The sequence below is a fragment of the Pteropus vampyrus genome, unplaced genomic scaffold (genome assembly GCF_000151845.1).
Source record: "Pteropus vampyrus isolate Shadow unplaced genomic scaffold, Pvam_2.0 Scaffold42, whole genome shotgun sequence".
Taxonomy (NCBI): Eukaryota; Metazoa; Chordata; class Mammalia; order Chiroptera; family Pteropodidae; genus Pteropus; species Pteropus vampyrus.
In genome coordinates this window covers 10,032,939-10,053,144 of record NW_011888823.1, presented here as the reverse complement: position 1 = coordinate 10,053,144, position 20,206 = coordinate 10,032,939, and the positions used below count along the sequence as shown (strand labels likewise).

The following is a 20,206-nucleotide window of genomic DNA, read 5'->3' as shown; positions in this document are numbered from 1 at the left end:
AGCACAGTTAGATTTTAAAAGTTCATTGTAAGGTTTAGGAAAAAGTGTGTGGAACAGTGGATGCAGGAGGAGCAGCAGTTAGGAGGATGCTTCAGGAGGACAGGCGAGAGACAAGGAGGTTGCAGCAGAGATGAAGTGAGATTTATACTGGAAAGATGTCCGTCTGGAAGGTAAAATCAATGCAACCTGGTGAAGAATGACTGAGAGCGAGATGTCAACATGACTTCCAGATGTTTAACTTGAACAGCTGGAAGGCAAACACCTCTAGGGGAGGGCCAGATTTGGGAGGGAAGACTAAAGTGGTATCCATTCATAAACTCATCTCCAAATACAATTCCATTCTCTAAAGGATGTTTAACACAGTAAGAAAGACCACTTCTACTGGCTTCTAGGATAAACACCATCAAAAACTGGTCATGAGGCTCAACAAAGAACGATGTACGAGTTTAATCTTTTTAATGTTTTTCTTTTTATCATCGTGTATACTAGTTAATCAAGAGTATTTCTGGACTTAAATCTGAGTAGCAGATAGAATTTTCTTCTCTACTGTTTGCTAAGCAAAAGGTAGAATAATGATTTGTTCCTTTTACCCTTTAACCTTTTCTTCCAGACCAGAAAAGACTAAAATGAGATTTAAATTTTGAATACATTTAACTATAAAAATAAGCTCCAAATTGTTTTAGATTTTAAATTATTCTTTTAAAAATGAAAGCCTTCCCTTTTCTCCCTTTTTTGAATCTGGATGATTTTTGACATTTTCACTGATATAAAATTTAAGTTAAATATTCTTCTATTTCTTAGCAGAATATTAAATGTAATTAAATAACAGACTAGAAATTTAGATTTGATGCTAACCCACTATCAACTTATGTACAGGAGCAGCATTAAATGAAGCATTTTTAAAAGATAAATTTGGCCATATGTATGAGTCTAGGTCTTCCAAGATGAGAATGGATACGCGAGACTTTATTAGGAAAGTCTATCTGTTTACCTAGGAAATGTATCCTAGACACATACCACACGAAGAATACGGCAGGGTATTGCACTAGCAATTACATGCTATGGCTTGGAAGTGACACATGCCACTTCCACCTGCAGCCCCTGGACCAGAACAGGTAGCCTTGTCTAACTACAATGAAGTTGAGAGGTCTAATCCTCCCAATAGCCTAGAAAGAGAGGGACATCAGATACGAGTGAGTGCTATCAGTGTCTGACACAGGGCTTGATGGGGAGAAGGCAGAGTGGAGCCACATCTCAGGTCGGGTTTGAGATGTTCATTAGATACGCAAGTAGAGAGGTCAAGTACGTAGCTGGAGATATGAGTCTGGAGCTCAGGAATGAGAGGCTGGACAGGAGTCCTGCAAAGGTGTGAGGAATATGTTAACCAAAGTGGTCAGTGACTCCCTGATGCATTTCTGGAGCAGATGGAGTAGAAGACTCATTAATCAAATGCAAATGGGAGTTGCTTTTTATTGAAAAATAAAAACAAAAGCAAAAACCAAGCTAATCACCTCGTTTTTGGTCTGAGAGGCCAGAAGAAACCCAGACTGCATTATTTTGATCTTATAAGTTCTGGAGCCTGTTTGGTTGCTCAGAACTGTGGTGTCTAACATGACTGCCGCTTTAGACACTTAAACAAAATTTAAAATTCTGTTTCTCAGTCACACTAGCCACATTTCAAATGCTCAGTAGTCACACGTGGCTAGTGGCTGCTGTAATAGATAGCAAAATAACATTTCCATCACTGCAGAAAGTTCTAAGGACAGCACTGCTCTGAACAGAAGGGTAAATGTTATTCTGTATAAGAAGTTCAGGAGGTCTGGCACTGCCTCACAGTTCATCCTAGAAATCTTTTTGAAATGTTGACAACTACTTGAAAGAAAAACAGACATACTGTGAAGACCAAATAACATTTTGCTGTAACAGGAATCCATCCTGGCTTTCAGTATGGAAACTCTGAATTAAAATTTTCTATTCTGCTTCCTTCTGTGGTTACTACTCTGGGAAGGGAAAGGTAAATGGCCTAGACACTTCTAAATTTGAATTTCCTTACTCAGCTATTTTTCTCTGTGGTACTATAAATACAGCCAGCTGTTGAGAAGTAATTAATACCAAGCCTTTGAATTTCTGAGGGATCATTAGTTCTATTCATCTTGACCAATCAAGACCTGGTGTGTCTTAAATGTATATGGAGATGATAAAAATCTCTATAGTTTTTTTTTTTTTAATGCCTACAGCACCTGGTCTTCCTAGGTGGTCTCCCATCCAAGTACTAACCAGGCCCAACTCTGCTTAGCTTCTGAGATCAGACATCGGGTTTGTTCAGGGTGGCATGGCTGTAGACCATGGACTGTGGCTCCACTGGGGCACAAACCCCGGACCTTCTGCGTGTAAAGCAGATGTGCTAACCGCTACACTATGGAACCGCGTCCGATGTATGAACTTAAAACACTTCTCTGTAATTCTGCATTTCAGAGATTACTCCTTAACATTATTCATTTATTTACAGTCAGTCCACATTGACGTGCAAATCTTTTCCACGGTACTTCAGCTTTGTAAGATATTGCTTTATAGGTCAGGGCTTTAAGACTCATTTCATGGACTCTGGTAGGAAAAGCCATGTTCAGATTATAGCTACTACTGGAGTCACTAGAGGTGCTCAGTTAACACCCAAGAATGGGTCATAATTGTTTTGAGTGATATGGAGACACAAACTCCCTAAAGGAGTGATGGTTGTTCTAAGTTTCAAATGAACTGTTCCCTAGCTGAAACCTTAAATGCTCATCAATTACTGTATACTTTTTTCTTTTCATATTTATGAAAATATAAGAATTGAAGTTTTCTCTGAATAACCCCACACAATATGATCATCTACCTATATCATCAAGTTAGCACTTTCTAATACAGTGTTTTATAAGTGTTCCTCAATTTTGTGTTTGAGTGTGTGCATTTCCATTTCCTCAACAAAATTAGTTTTCTTTAAGGCAGGATTCCCATGCCCAAGCACTGTAGTTACCATGCATAGCACTCCCCACAAGGCCTGTATGTAAACACTGCACTGACCAGTATATCTGCTCAGTCATTGTAAGCTGTTGGCTTTCCAAACACTCCAGGTAATCTAAGAGGAAATTATTTGAGACTCCACACCCTTACTTTAATAATATCGCTCCAAACAAAGAAGTAGAAGAGAAATTAAAGAAGCAAATGAGCACTCTGAATATGTATCTTCTTTTCTCTTGTAATTTTTTCCAGAGTTGACTCTACAAAAGGGAGATTTGAAAAAAAAAAAAAAGAAAAAGGACATCACACTTTCCTCTTTCCCTCAGTGCCCTGCAGTGTACTGTCTTGTAACTGTCATATTAAGAAGTGCTCCTAGTCTTTTATTCAGACTGCCACATGGGTGATCAATCCTTCAGCATAGTAGTCGTTAAGAGCACTAGCTCAGGAATCACTCTCTAGGATTGAAACCTGGCTCTGCCACTTACTAGCTGTGTGGTCTTAGTCATTTACTAAACCTTTCTGTGTCCAAGAATCTTCATCCATGGTTACTATGAATCATGCTAAAATGATTATAACAGTTCTTAGCACATAGTAAGTACTCAATAATTGCCCAACCCCAAATGCTCAATGTGAACCTCAGTGTGTTGAATGAGTCACTTTGTCTCATCTCTGATGCCTGATCTAAAGGGATAAAAAGTACAGAGCGAACCATACTCTCCCTCTTCCCATTTCCTGCTTCTCTTATTCTCATTGGGAGGTTGGAAAAGTGTTCCCTACACATGCGCCATCTGGCCTCTCTCATGAAGTTTCTGGAAGTCTTTTCTGTCCTCTGGCTCTTTGTCTTCTCTCTCCTGTTTCTTATTTGGTAACTCAGAACTTGGACTGTCCAAATGCTCTGTTTGAGTCCGAGGAGGTAAGTTCAAATCAAGGGACAAGGAGGAGGCCCACTTAACATCCAGATCTAAACAATATGCTTGTTATTCAGTTTTACTGATTATAAAGTGGATACTATGAGCCCTAATTTCTGAATTCATTTCTCAAATGGATCAGAGGTTAAGGGGAAAGAGACGTGATTAACCAAAAGATATGAAATGAGTTGAATTCTCACCCCTTCCCCATTCTAACTAGTTTTAAGTTATTGTTTTTAGTTTGCATAGGTGGTAGCTAGCATAGTAATGGCAGGACACTCTCCACCCATCCATCCATCCATCCATCCATCCATGAATGCAATATGTATTTATTAAGCCCCATCTATGGACCTAGTATTGTGTTAAGTACTAAAGTTACTGGAATGAAATAACAAGACAGAGCCCCAACCTCCTTGTTGTTGTCTGTAAAAATCAAGTTGATGTCTTCTTTCTTTCTCTCCTATTTCTTTTGATCTACCTACAAACACACGTCCTGCTCTCTGTGCGTCACCCAAGCACACTGGTGACCTCTAACCCCTAGAGTTGTTTCAACTCTTATCTTAGCAATTTAAGATAACCTACAGTACAATGACATCAACACTATACAAAGTGCAGGCAGAACGAAAGCAGGCGACACTCTTGGTGCATTCGTCCATCTAGTGGTCACTTAAGGGCTCTAATAAACCCAGTGTAGATCCATGACCTTGATTCCCTCTGCTTGTCTGGCCAGCTCCAGTTGGGAGGCATAGGCACTTCTCATGAAGGCGAAGGACACTTGCTCAGGGCTCAACTTAGACATTGAAATGCTGGCTCTGATGAAGAGCTACTTAATAAGGAGACCAAATTACAAAGAAAAGACACCTGGCCAAAGTGATTCCTTTAAAATAAGTCCAGTATCAGCAGAAACTAAGACTCACATGCTAAAGCTGTAGCTCAAAGGTTATACATTTGGCAGATCAGAGGAAGAGCATCTCGAAACACTTTAATGACTTACATTTAGAGTGCAAGTTAATATTACTCTAGGGATTTTGCTGCATATCCTCTTATTTAAAATGTTATCTAATACTTGAAAGAGGAAATATATGCTGATCTTAGCCTCATTACTGCTGTGAGTCAGTTATAAAAGACTGGGTCGTGTCTTTTAGAACTAAAGCCCCTAGAGTCGTGTGTGTGTTTCTTTTCAAAGTGTGAGCTGATCATCATTTCCCTTAGGAATCATCACAGTTAAGACTGGGAAAAAATGAAATTAAATGAGGGCTAGCACTTCCCTCATTCTCTCTTAAAGACACTAGTGAGATCAGTCATCCCTTGGGTTTACTTAACCTTTCTACTGTATTATCTGCAAGGGAAACAATCTTTTTTACCAAATGCTTATTTTTAAAACAAAAATACTTCATCTGCTCATTTAATCCTTTATAATAACAATTCATGACCAGTTTTTTGTGCTTTCCATTTTATAAGGCACTTTAAGATCTTCTCCCCGCTGGAACCTATAATCTACCTGGCACAAAACCCAGAGCAGCCTAATGGCAGGCGGTGTTATGCTCTCTGGTGATTCCCCACAGGACCCTGGACACCACCTAGGACCACTCTGCAGCTGGCCAGCAGGTGCGACATTCAGGGGTCCTTCTTGCCTGCTACTTGCCTGCTCTGTCTGCTGCTGTGTGCACAGATACACAGAACGGTTCTTGATGGGTGCACCAAAGCATCCCTTGCCTCCCAAGCTGGGAGCGCATACTGTAAAGAAATCTTATAAATCCACTAGAAAAGGATTAAGGCTGAAAATGAACGACTCCATGCTTAATTGCTGGCGTATGTCATATATCAGTATCATGATGCATTACACTTCGATGTACTAATTTTACAAAGGAGGATTTCCATGAAAAGAACTGAGGCTGTTCATTTCAAATATCACTTATTAACAGCTGCAAGAGCTACCGATTGATTTCAGACACGGGTGATATTTCACACAAGAACATCTTCAATAAGCCTTTTCAAATACAAGCAATTATGAGAAAAAGCTTCTGTTTTGGCCCAGTTCATTTTCTATCCTGAAACCATGCTGAATATATTAATTTAGGATTAAGAAGGAAGGGGGAAAATACCTTCTACAGAACAACACTGGAGATTTCATTTTTCTAGTTGCAACTGCCCATAAATCTTTCTAGGGTTTACTTTATGTTCAATCTCCAAAACTTTTTCTTATAGATTTTAAAATAGTAAGTACTCTTGCCCATCTAAACAAGCCTTTTCCCTCTGTCTTTCCAAATTCCTTTCATGTTTATCAGGTCTTATTCTGATGTTTTTCCAAAACACTTAAAAACTGACTAGTTATTTGCTATTTCTAAAAAGTTTATACAGCACGAGTATCATCATGTTGTGAATGCTCAAATTACTCCTAGAGTATTAGTGTAGATCTTTACTTATAAAATGTATGCTTGCACACCAATGTTCATAGCAGCATTATTCACAGTGGCCAGGACATGGAAGCAACCGAAGTGTCCTACAATAGATGATTGGCTAAAGAAGCTGTGGTACATATATACAATGGAATATTACTCAGTCATAAGAAGAGATGAAATACTGCCATTTATGACGACAAGGATAGACCTTGAGATAATAATGCTAAGTGAAATAAGCCAAATAGAAAAAGTAGAAAATTGCATGGTATCACTTATATGTGGGATATAAACCTAAAAGCAACAAATGAGCAGGATAAACAGAGACTCATGGACATGGACTATAGGCTAGTGGTTACCAGAAGACTATAGACTAGTGATTACTAGTGGGTTGGGGGAGGAGGGGGTAGGTAGACGGTTAAAGGAGGTCAAATATAGAGTTTAGGGGGAGGGTGAAGTGGGTAAAGGAGATCAAATATATGGTAGCTGAAGGAAACTGGACTTTGGGTGGTAAACACACAATAGAATGTACAGATGTCAAATGAAAATGTACACCTGAAAATTATATAATTGTATTAACCAAGTTATCCCAATAAACTTAATAAAAAAATAAAAAATAAAAAATAAAAAAAAATATATGGAGTAAACCCAACTGCAGAAGTGGAAAGTAAACACACACACACACACACATACACACAGACTCACACTCATTATTATTCTATCTCTTGGTAAAGAGCAGGTGCTCTAAAGCCAGGCTTGCTGGGTTGAATCCTTACTTTGTTACTTACTATGTAACCTTGAACAGGTACTCAGACACCACTTTGCTTCACTTTTCTCATCTGTGAAGTAGGGATACCAATAGTATCCGTGCCATGGAGCTCTTCTGAGATTTAGTTAATTAATGCAAAGCACTTAGAACAGTACCCGGCATATAACATTAGTTATTGGCATACATGCACATACACTCTGGCTCCTGTCATTCAAATGTCAGTCCTAGTAACATTTTATTAACAAGAACTGGGTTTGTCTTTACTCCTGCCCTTCAACCGTCAAATGATCACAAAACTGCATACTGACAATCTTCATTCCCCTGAGAACCAAAAAAAAGAACTGAATACTTGTTTTTGAACATTGATATACAGTAATAATTTGTTAACTCTCAATTAATTCCTGAAAAATTGATTATTTATACTTCATTCCTGGATAAGCATGAGACAGACCGGAGGGATTTATGGTATTAACTGCCTCATTTGCCAACCTGAGACAGCTGTGAGGTTTTAAAAACTCTTCTCTCTTTTCTAGGATGAAAGCATTTTATTTCTGTTCTAAGTAAAAAAAAAAAAAGGTAAAAGTTAGGCATACAACTTGTGAAATTGCACTATGACAACCCACAGGTATGTAAATATGTAGGCTTCTGGTGAAAATGATGTCAGGATCCTATTAAAAGTCTATGTTAACCACTCCCATCACTGTATTATATCTTTAGCTTCCATTTTAAAATAAAAGCCAAGGTATTTTAATTGTAAAATAGTTTGTAAAGTGAATGTCAAGTACTTTCTAAAGCAATGATTTGCTTCTTTTAAATTCTACTTAAACTTGTACATATCACCCTTGTTAATGAAGCATTATGTATAGTGTTTTATGAAGCACATAAAACATACAGAGGTGCTCTAACAGAAATTCTAAGTACCCTGTCACTATTAGTCTCACTTGCTGAAATGACATAAAATGGGAAAAAAAATGACAGGAGTCCAGTTTTTCAGCGTTAAGTACATCTGTAGTAGTAAAAACACAGGGGTGCTTCCTCTCTCCATTAAAACTCTTTGATTTTCAAGATTAGGTGAGCAACTGAGACAGATGTAGGCATAGCTCAAAGAGGCATTATGAAATTGGGCAGCCTAGCTTTGTAGCTTTCTTTAGTCATGAAGTAGAAACAGATATGTGACACCAACAAATGAAGGACTTTATAATACTGTGACAAGCAAACAAGAGTTTGAGAGGAAGTGGACAGAGGAGGCAGAGAACTATTTAATCAAGCTGAGAAATACTAATGTTTCACAGAATTAAGTTCAGAATCAGTTGCAGTCTCTTTCTAGATTTAAGTTACACTTGGCTAGAGAAAAACTATGATTTGGCATTCCTATAATACTTCCTTTCTATGGCAAGCTTTATGAAAAGACTAATATTTATTGAAATAAAAAAATTCAAAATGAATAAAGGTATTTTGAATCGAAATCCAAATATGAGTCTCCCTAGAAACACAGAGCGGTCAAATATTGCTTAGCAGATTTTAAAATATTTTATAGACAAAAATTCCCTCACAGTAGACAAGTCAGAGACTCTTTTGCAAGAGAAAAAATTGAGGCTCATTGTCCAAATGCCTTGGGCAAACAAAGGGATTAAGAAAAGGATCATTTTTATTATTATATAGGACTTAACAGTTTACTAACTCTTATCCCAAACCCACTCCCCTCTTCTCTTTACTAACAAAACCTCAGCTAACAGACGACATTTACCATTCTTCCTTGCTACGAGGTATGACCATGTGAGTATGTTCTAGCCAATGCCAAGTAAGTAGAGTTAAAATGTTGAGTTGGGGCTTCCAGAAGTCTTTTGAAAGAGAAGGAATGCCTTCCTCTTTGCTTAATCTTCCTTCCTGCAGCATGAAAAGCTGTTGTAATGGCTGGATCTTCAGCAGCTTTCTGGCCAAAAGATAGAAGCTGGTGGCTGAGGGCTTATGGAGCAGAAAGAATGGAGACTGTTTTTCTACTGACACCCTAAGGCCACTATAACAGACCTGGAATGTCTTTCTCTGGCCTTCTTTTACACGAGAGAAGAAGTAAACTTCTATCTTATTTAAGCCACTCCAATTCTGATTCTTCTGGGTACATACAGCAGAATCTAATTCTATTCCAAAACCTAATTCTATCTGAATTAGAATTAACTATCAGATCATATTCTACTGGGGAATGAAACTTAACACAATACTAGAAGTGTAATTTAAAGTTCTAACTAATTATAGTAATCATGCAGATTTCTCATACAGACTATGTAATCAATAACATAATAACTTGCAAAAGCTTTCATTGTAAACTGACAACAAATGCTCAATAAATATCAACATTGAAGAAGGAAATAAAATTTTATAGATTTTCTACAATGAATTAATATTCCCAAAGTAATATGATTTTGGACAAGTTAGCAACAAGAGCAAACGATAGATGATATTATAAAATATGACCCTAAATTTGGTGCTGAACAAAGTTAAAGAAATATATTCCCTGTTTCTTCTAAAAAGTATCATTTTTTGAAAGATAATATGGGGCACACACAAAGTAACATACAAATCTACACTTAATTATGTAAACACTGCTTTTGACACACAACACCAAGTATTTTCATTGTGTTGTTTCTGAATGCATAGTTTTGGTATTAAAATTGCAGCTGTGCATAGAAGATACTTGGTAAGATAATGGGAGGAGATGGTATTAACATTATGATTTTCTGCAGTCAAATCGGCTTTAGTTTCTTATACAACTCAGAGTTTTATGTTATTCAGATTGTCTGAACACTGGCACAGGAAAGTATTTTACTTATCAAAACACTGGAGGAGATAGTCCATTTTATTCGGGAATAATGGCTTTTTAACAGTGCTCGATTAGGAGACATTAGGAACCTTGCCTCGAAAGCCATTAGCAAATTTATCTAGATTTTATGCTACAGCATAAAACAACCAGCAACCGAAGATATCCGAAACTGCTTAGCATGCCAATCTGCCTTACATGCTTGCAATATAAGTGGCTTCCAGAAGCCAGCAATGAGTATCATAGAAACTTAAACATAAAAAGTTGAAGGATATTGGTAAGTCAAAGGAGACAATGCCGGAAACCTCATACTGGCAACAAATTTAAATAAACTTGCATTTTAGTTTGGAGAGAAATTTCTATTTTCAAGAAAAATTCAACTTTTAGTTTGTCAACCAGCCCTTGCAATAGAGGGGCCTGACTAACGGCCTTTCTTAACATTATCAAACTACTATTCAAACTTGAAATCAACTCTCACTTCTTTCCCCTCGAAAGCAAGATACCCTATAATATGTAATAATATAAGCTCACCTGAAAGTGTGAAATAGAGGTTTAAGACATTCTTTTTATAATCGGTTATGGAATTAAATTTAGCTGTCTCAGTCTTTTTTTTGCCAGGAATAACAAAATAATAGAAACTCCAAATATATTAGGAAAAGATCTATAGGTCTGTGCCTTATTATAATGTGAAAATCAAGAGGAAAGCTAAAGATAACCATGTACTGTACTTGTCCTGGTTTGTTCAAATCCTCATAATTTTAAACAGTAATGCTCATTAATGAGATTAACCTGTCGATTACAGTATTATAGTACCTGGAACACAGTACTCAATAAATGACAACTGTTGTTATAACTTACCTTTTGAAGTAAAATACTTTCATTTTATTCTCATCTTAACGTTTCTTGTGCTAAGCTTCTAAAATCCATACAAATCATAAAACTATAAGAAGGAGGTCCCAACATTATATATAGGCCATTCCTCTTATTTTATAAAGTATTGACCTTAAATATCCCTGAGAAATTATAATTTCTATTCTCTGCCTTCCCATCCTTATAATGAAAGAATCACATGTCATTACTAAAAGAGGATTGCTAAGAGGTTGTTATTAGTACATTCCTGTTATAGAAAAGCCCACAAATTCCAGTCCATAGATGACCATCTACATCGTGACCACTGAGGCTTGCAAAATTCAGATTCCTGGGCGCCACTCAAGACATTCCGAACCAGAATCTGCTGTTGAGGCCCAGGGACCGCATTTTTATGACAAGCACCACTGCCTTGAAATCAAATTCAAATTCCTAAGCTGAAAACCTGTTCCTCCTTGTCTGCTTTTCCGAGTAACTGGGAAACACTGAATTTTAAACTGTGCTTTCTTCATGATTATATAGCTGTACTTCTGTTTCTCTACATTATTAAACTAATTGAAGTTCTTCAATTTCCTTCTTTGGTTTCTCTCTCTTATCTTTTTGACACCTATTTCTTCCCTAACTTTCTCAAACCTCTTAATGACTGGCAAAACAGTGAATGCGAACCAACTAGCAATGACTATATGGAAAGATCAGTACACAGAATCTATACTTTGTTCTGTTTGGCTCTCTGTTATGTGGTAACTTTTACTAAAGAAAAAAAAAAAAAGATGCTTCTGGACTTTTTATTTCTTGTGGATGTATATTCCTTACCTCGGTTTCATGCACTGTATCGCAGAACTCTTTCCACTGAAATTTCATCTCCAAATTAACTATGTAATGCTGAATATCAATTTTTCTCCTAAGTACAGCAGCTATCCAAATCTGTGTCAGGCATGAATTCCATGAATACGCTTACCCTGCCCTAAATTCTGAGCACTGTTAAAAATCCAGATGATACCAAGGCTAGGCTGAGAGCACAGCAGCCTCCTGGGAGCAATTATTCACATGCAGATGCAAGAAGCATTTAAGAGTATCGAATCAGACTGCTCTTGAAAGGTAATGCTTTGGTTCCCTTTCTACAATGCTTATGCCAGCTCACTGTCAGCACACCATACCTGTCCAGCCAGTGTAAGCAGTGCCATCCCGAGGATCTGCTGACTTTAGGCCTCTTTCCATTTGTTGGAGAAGCTCTCGAATCTTATTGTTTAAGCGCTGTGAGAACTCAGGAGTCAGCTGCAGATATTAAAGAGAAAACAAACATCAAATATATAGGCTATTCGACTTCCTGGACTATGAATTATCAAAAATAGGAGGGTACTTTATTTCCACTTAGGCCGCATTTTTCTGCCTGGGAGAATTGGACAATTACCAAATAACACCATTTCATTATAACGTTGATGAGAACAAAAAAAATCAATTCCTGCTGGGGCCACCATCTGTGTGGAATTTACACATTTCCCCCAAGCCTGTGTGGGTTTTCTCTATAGAGACTCTGGTTTCCTCCCACATCCCAAAGATAGGTGTGTTAGCTGAACTGGCACCTAAACTGTCCCCATCTGAGTGAGTGCGTGTGTGTGAGTGCAGCCTGTGATGGAAGTGTGCCCTCCAGGGTGTGTTCTTCCCCTGTGCCCTGAGCTGCCCAGAGAGGCTCCCACCACACCCGACCCTGAACCTAATTAAGCTGGTTGGAGAATTATCAGACTCATTTCTATTAATCTTTCTTAAATCTATGTATAGCTAACATTTATTTCAATGTTTAATATTAGAAATGTTTTTGGTCTTTATTTAGAAATTTGGTGATGTTTTCGTGACCAGAAATATGCCACAGGGACTTAACTCTTGTTTATAGCAACTAGCCTATGGTAAAATTGGTTTTACTATATTTCGCTTTGTTTGAAGTCACAGTTTCCAAAAACCTATCAATGACCTTAAGACTTACTGTATTTCACTCTTAAGCAACAACAATAACAAAGTAACAAAACTTAAAAGTACTACTACTCAAGGCAAGAAATATAGCTGACCATTGAACAACATGGGTTTGAACTGTGTAGGTCCACCTATATGTGGGTTTTTTCAATTGACTTCACAGCTCAAACCTGCATTGATCAAGAGTCAACTCCATGGCTGGGAATCTGAGTATAATCTGAGTATGCGGAGGGCCGACTGTAGGTATACTCAAATTCTGGACTGCTCGGGCAGTCAGTGCCCCTAACTCCCATGCCTTTCAAGGGTCAATTGCATTTTTGTTTTAACTTCAATGTGTCATATAAAAATTGTAATTAAATACTAAAATAGACCACCAATGATAAACTGGCTCATTTTAATTTCCACTCAGTAGGGATCATCTATTATTTAAACCAATATTTATTATAATTTAAGTCATTTATTAAATTAAGCACAAGTTAAAAGATATTTACTGTTTTTAAGCCATTAAATTTTTAGCTTAATGAAGCTAAAGCAATGTTAATTCCCTAAAGAAGTATTTTAATGCTTTTACTTTTTTAAAAAAATGAGGATAAACGTTTACAAAAATCTATTTATAAAAAATAAACATTAAAAATTGCGGAAGTAGCATAAGAAAAGCAAAATAAATTCACAAGTATCAGGAGTCTCAAACAGATCTAGTATCAAAAAAAACCCATGCCCAGCACAGTGCCTGGCAGAATAGGGGCTTTGTAAAAACTGCTCAGTGAATGAACCTGGCTGTACCCTTAGTCACTATTAGATGAGTAATCTTACTCAATTCATAACTTCTTTATGCTTGCTACTTCTGTAAAGTCAGGATGATAATACCTGCCTCATCAATTTCTTAATGTACTCTGAGGATCAAACAAGATTGTATGTTTCAGGTCTTTCATATTTAGGGATGCAACTATTAACAATTTTACTATTATAAGCAGTCTAAGGGTCAAGTAATAATTTAGATGTGTACTGAAAGCACACCAAGGCTGGGGCTAGTGACATCCATATGAAGGACCACAGATGCTGGGCTAGTGACATCCATATGAAGGACCACAGATGCTGGCTCAAACAATCATGACCTTACTCATCCTAAAGGCAAATGAAAAGTATTTTAAAGTTCTGTATACACTGAATCATGAAGTGTCTTAAAAGATCACTTAAATGTATCCCTCAATAATTTTAGGAATCTGCTGTGATTCCCAGACTTAGATTTCACAAAGCAGTAAAATTTCAAAACAATGTTGGGACATATTACAAGGGTATAAACACTTTATTTCACCATGTAAAATTTAAAACAAACCTAACTACTATCTGTTAGCATCATAATCATATTTTTTAAAAAGGGCATCTTAACATTGAAAACTATAAGAAGGCTGTATAGATTAATAACAACAAAGGACATTAAGTTTTACTTCTGAAAAGCATCTCTGATAAGGCCAATCAGACTATCAACCATATCTGTATTACTTATTCGGAAGCACCTCTAAGATCCCTTGTTTCACACTCTGAAGAAGAAAACACATTGTTTGAAGGACACAGTCCTGTTATTTAACAATTTCTGCCAAGAGGTTAAGATTTCAACAAGTCTTGAAAATACATTTAGTAGGATAAAATACACTTCAGTGTGATATGAAAGGTCTATAAATCTTGACTAGATAGAAGAGTACATCAGCAAGAGAACATGTCATCTTCTGTACAGAGATCATGGATAATTTATCATCTTGCTTGGCCTTACTTTAAGAGACCAAGAATAATGAGAATGCTTCAGCCTCAGGAAGGGAAGTTACTTTCTATTTGGCACACAACTGCATTTAATAAAGGTGACCTGCTTGAGAATATTGATTGCTTGTGGCAGATCACAAAATTATTCAAACTCTAGCAATAATTTGAAGAGTCTCTAAAAGCCACCCCCTCCCCCCCTTTTTTTTTCTGATGGATACCAGAAAACAGACCAGTTCCTTACCTTATTGAAATGTATGGGTTAACAAATTAAGGAGGCTACATCTCCAGGGTCTGATCCTGGTGTTCAACACTAGACAATCTTAGAACTTTTATGCTAGTTTCTTCCTGGGATCTGTGCAAAAACCATGCGTTAGGCAATAAATTACACTGCTATTTTGGGGCCTGAATTTAAATTTATGAATATCTTTTTTTCTCCCTTAGAAATAGAGGTAACTTTGTAAAAAAGCATTAAATTTTTAAATAGCCTAAATAGTGAGCTACATTTTACTGAAGGCTTCTGTCATCAGAATACATCCTCAAGTGTTCTCTCTGCCAAGTTATCATGAAGCAGCATGTCTTCCTCCAACAAGACAAGACAAATATTTCAGCTTCAGGATCTGCAGAGCTAGGCAGAATGTAAAATCCCAATGGCCAAAAGGAAGCCACCACAAGATAATTATAATAAGCTTTGTTTGGGCAGCTCAACTTTGGTCTTAAAAGAGTCAGATTGACTCTATCTCCCTATACACTTTGGTACCCTTCTATCCTACAATTCTTCTCCATCTCTGTCATACCTTCTACCTGCATTACTGACCCAAGTTAACCTATGAGTGTTTTAAGGAAAGAATCAACAGAGCCACATGAAGTTAACCTGGCAGATATGAACTCTGACATAAATGCTATTATATCACACGTGAAATGCCTTTCATATGACTGAGTTTAGAAAAAATAAAATGGTAAAATTAAAAAAAAAAATGTTTGTGCACGGAAAGAGATCACTCTTGCAATCTAACTCTTAGGATTTCTAAAGGTATTTAACTATTTCTTAACAATTATGTTCACCTAAAGAGAAGTGAGAAAACAAAGGCCTCTGGTAACTGACATCTAGCTTCTCTTTTGCACAGTAGTTTGTGAAGTGCAAACCAGTTTAATTCACTAGCTTGTTTTCTTTTTTCAGCTGTGGGGATACCCTGCAAAGAGTGGAAGTGGTACAAAGAATTTCAGGCGTATGTCTAAATTGCTCTTAGCACTTTCAGTTTAAACATGTCTAGCAAATATTCCAGTTAACTCATTATGTCCTGCTTGTAAAATCATAACCAATAACATGGCACATGTGAAAGTGTCAGGATTTTCACCTTTTTAAAAAGCAAACCAAAAATGATCGAAAATGCAAAATTACACAGCAAAGTGCATATCCGCCATTTTTATAATTTAAAATATCAGTGATTGAGGTTATTTAGATTATTACCAATTATTTCTTATATTCAACATGTCAAAGCTCAAATTGTATATTTTAATATGTATTTTATATGTTTAAAATATATTTTATATACTTATCCTCAAATCATATATTCTTTTAAAAGGGATGCTCTCATCCCTGTCTTTCAAGCAAAACTGAGCTCCTTTCCAAACACTGGGGGTTGGAGGAAGGGATTCAGGCAGATGTATCCCAAACTCACCCTCCCAGCAGGATCAAAGTAGCCTTCGGCCAGGGATTTGTTATAATCGGCATAAGGATTCGGGAAGGCCCTTTGAGCCATGACGCCGGAAGCGAGCCTGCAGAACAGGGGAAAAAGAGAACCTAGCTTGAGACAGGGACCTCGGCGGAGCTGCGCGGGCGGCGGCCGGAGCCCGGGCCACGCTTTGCTTCCTGCTCCCGGGCCACAGCACGGTCTCGGCGGTCCGAGAGGATGCCGGGCCCACTGCGGACCGGCCGTTAGGGCGTGGCACCTCCGCGAAAAGGATGCCAGGGCCCTGAGCTCACCGCGATGTTGGGGACCCGTTTTGCACCACACGTTCCCCCTACCGCGATTTCAAGCAACTGCCCGTGCTGCGTCCAAAAGCCTTGCCCCGCCTCGGCCTCTCACCTCGCAGCCTCCGGACAATAACAGAAGGGACGCTTTCACCGCCCACTTCCTGCCAGTTGGACCAATCAGAACCTTCCCCACTCCGGAGGCCCGCCCCCTTCTTTTTTTCAGTTTGTTAAGGAGACAAGCAAGGAGTGTGATTAGAAAGAAAGATAATACAGGGTGATTTAATTCCTGGGTAGCTGGAGTGGAAATATGTCTTAAAATAACGTGCAGATGTGCTCAATATTTCCTACTTTGTTCTCTTTAATTTTTTTTATTAGAAAACTAATTGAAGTCCAGATACTTGATAACAATCAGAAATTTTTTATCTGGAGAGGAAAAACGCTGATTTGCGAAATGAACGTATTTGTATTCCTGCTGCTTGGACTGAATAAGATGGGGAGGATAATGTCTCTCCAGAGACTTTCCGAATTTTTCTTTTATGTTTTTTGAGAAACATAAAAGAAAACATTGCCACAATTAGCAACAAATACGACAAAAACAGGATATACTGAAGAGCCAATAAGGTGACCTTTGGAGATAATTTAACCTCACAGACACTCAAGCGGATGTGTGAGCCCGAGGGACGAGTTACCAAATGGCGATTGATAAAACTTGAGGAAATATACATGAAAACATAAACCACTGCTCTTAAGAACTTTAAGTTGCTCCTTAGCTTAAACTGGTCTATAATACTGTGCACCTAAACCTCTTTAAAAAATAACGAAGTCGAAAAGAGCAGGATATCCATAACATTCACTTTTAATGTTTAATAGTCTCCATTATCTACAAACTTTTCCTTTTATTTAAACTTGAAATCTCACCTGGTACACATTAGGCCCATAGTGTAGCTCAGAGAATTTTGGGGTTCAGTTTAAAAGACAGAAAGAGCCTCTCCTCTTTCCTGCCCTCTTGTTTCACTGAAGAACTCTAGCACCGAACTTCTACATGTTGAAGCTCAATCCTTCCCACCCCCACCTTGGCCCAAGCTTGTCTCTCTATGGCTACCATCTCACAATCTACTTCCAACGCCCCCACCCCCACCCCCACTCACCAGCTCAATTTGTTCTTTTTAACTGTTGCCTTCCAGGACACTTATCTCCTTCACCAAATTCCTGAAAATTTAGAAGAGACCCTCGTATTTTAATAGATAGGTATATAGAGGAGCAACTCATAAAAGAAAAAAAGGAAAAGGAGTGAGAAGCATTTTAGAGATTTTTCCTTAATTATTAAAGGCTTCCTATCAGTTTATCCCATCAGCAGTTTTTATATGAGCAATTAAAATCAGTGTGATATTTAAGTAGAATAATGACTGCTGGAGGAAGCTAGGCATTATAGACAGTAGATTGTGCCTGAGCAGAAATAAAAGAAGAATGGAAGAGGAAGATGGAAAAAGAGTAAGTGGAAGAGTAGGATGGGAAAGAAGAAAAGAGCTCCTAAAGCCTAAGAAGCCTCTCAAACACCTAAGAAGTAAATGGATAACCTGGTGAGACTGTGTGAGGATTCTCAACCTCAGCACTACTGACATTTTGGAAGGGATGCTCCTTGTTGTGGGAGGCCATCTGTTCATGGTAGTATGTTTAGCAGTCTCCCAGTCCCTATCCAATAGATGCCAGTAGCACCCCTCTTCCAAATGGTGACAACCAAAAAATGTTTCCAGACATTGTCAAATACCAAATGTCCCTGGAGGATGGAGTGGGAGGACAAAAAATATCCCTGGCTGTGAACCATTGAGACAGTGTAAACAAAAAAGGTTTAAAGATTAGACTGTTTTACTTCAGTGTTCCCACTGCAGATATGGTTTGCTGGAAAAACGTGCTGAAAGAAATTCAGGAGGAACCGGGGAAGAGAGAGTGTGTGTGTGTGTGTGTGTGTGTGTGTGTGTGTGTGTGTGTGTGTGTGTGTGTGTTTAAATCTCAGGGGCAGAATTGAGCTACTTATGCTTCTTGGTTTTTAGTACAGCATTTTCAGTACAGGCAAGCCCCTATTCTATTTTTTCCCCTTTAATCCCTATTTCTCATCCATTCCTCTCCTTCAAAAGGCAATCTCCATGATATATTAAATTTATAGAGCTGACTCTTGAACAGCAGGGGTTTTGAACTGTGTGGCTCCACTTCTGCGTGGATTTTCTCCAATATATATAGTCAGCCTTCCTTATCCCTTGGTTTCGTATCCGCAGATTCAGTTAGTTGTGGAATGAAAACGGTATTTTTGATCCCTGGTTGGGAATCTGCAGATGTGGAGGGCTGACTATATGCATTGATCTATGCCATTTTGTATAAGAGACTTGAGAATCTGCAGATTTGGTGTCTGTGGGAGAGGGTGATCCTGGAACCAACCTCCTGATATTGCCAAGAGGTGACTATAGTTAAATTTCTGGGGAGCCGAAAGTTATACGAAGATTTTACTCTAGAGGGCAGGGTGTGGAGAGCAGCGCTGCTGGGAGTGCATGGCGGGTGGCGCTCAAGGTCTACTGTGTATCCTTTGGAAACCGTCATGGGCTATGTAGGTATGTGTTTTTGATTAGTGGACTAGTGCTATGAATGCTCAACAACTTATGTTTTAGATCTGGGTTGCTCTGTGTACGGTTGGTTGTTTTAGATAATCGTATATTTTCATAGCACATTTGCACCACATTTTACTTATCCTTTCCTCCAAGAATGGGCACTGTTGCTAACTTCCACATCACAAATAATATAGCCAAGAACATCCAGGTATATGTTCTCAAAAAGATTTGGATGTGAGTATTTCTAATATATATATACACACCCAGAAGTGGATAGCTGGGTCATAAGACATCCTTGCACTTAATTTCTCCAGTACTGTTGGATTGCTTTCCGGAACTGCTGGACTAGTTTAAATTCCCCGCGACAGTATCTAAGTTTCTGTCATTCCCATATCCTCTCCAATGCTTGATATTATCTAGCGTTCTTGTTTTTGCAGTTTTAATAGACAATGTGGAATTTTATCGACGTTTAAACTTTCAGTATTTTTGTTGCTAATGGTGTCGAACTTTTCTTGATATACTTGTTAGACTCTGGCCCTTCCCTGAGGTTTATTTTTTCATATCCTTTGCCCATGTTTCTGCTGGGTATTGCATTATTTTCTTGTTTGATTTGCAGACTTTTGTTTTTGTTTTTTGAGGGGTAGCCTAGATATTAATCTCTGGCTTTAGATGCTGCAGATACCTTTTCTAGTCTGTTAACTTTTTCTAGGGTATCCTTCATTGAACCACATTTCTTTGTTTTGATGAAGTTAAACCCATCCATTTTGCTACTGTGATTTGAAGATTTAGCTTCATGTTAAAAAAGTCTTTATTTACTCATAGGCTGTAAAGGTAACTTCCTAGATCTTATTTTATTAGCTTTTTACTTTTTACATGTAGGTCTTTAATCTATCTAGAGTTCACTTCTGAATATAGCATAAGGCATGGATCCAAACTTATTTTGGGGAAGGTTCAGAATTTTTTGAAAGTTCAGATATAATCAAAACATGAACGAGTTCTATCTTTGTTAGTTGAAAAGCCCAAAGATTTGAACTACTGGAAATCATATAGAACTGATTTCTTTTTCTTTCTTTCTTTCTTTCTTTCTTTCTTTCTTTCTTTCTTTCTTTCTTTCTTTCTTTCTTTCTTTCTTTCTTTCTTTCTTTCT

At 37.8% G+C, this 20,206-nt stretch overlaps 1 protein-coding gene and 1 pseudogene across 4 annotated transcripts in view; both read right to left on the bottom strand.

The window, feature by feature from the left end:
• Nucleotides 1–16,615, bottom strand: part of LANCL1 (LanC like 1) — a 40,048-nt gene extending 23,433 nt beyond the window's left edge. The window contains exons 1-3 of one of the 4 annotated variants that reach the window (XM_011358668.2): nt 16,572–16,615; nt 16,164–16,260; nt 11,916–12,033 (exon numbers count right to left, since the gene is read on the bottom strand). In XM_011358668.2, the coding sequence (XP_011356970.1) occupies nt 11,916–12,033; nt 16,164–16,244 (199 nt within the window). In that variant the 5' untranslated portion in view covers nt 16,245–16,260; nt 16,572–16,615. Of the gene's footprint in view, nt 1–11,915; nt 12,034–14,725; nt 14,837–16,163; nt 16,261–16,468 lie in introns of those variants that run through there. The other 3 variants (XM_011358666.2, XM_011358667.2, XM_023529794.1) reach the window with 3 other exon arrangements.
• LOC111738733 lies at nt 2,229–2,344 on the bottom strand (annotated as a pseudogene).
• Nucleotides 16,616–20,206: the final 3,591 nt, after the last annotated feature.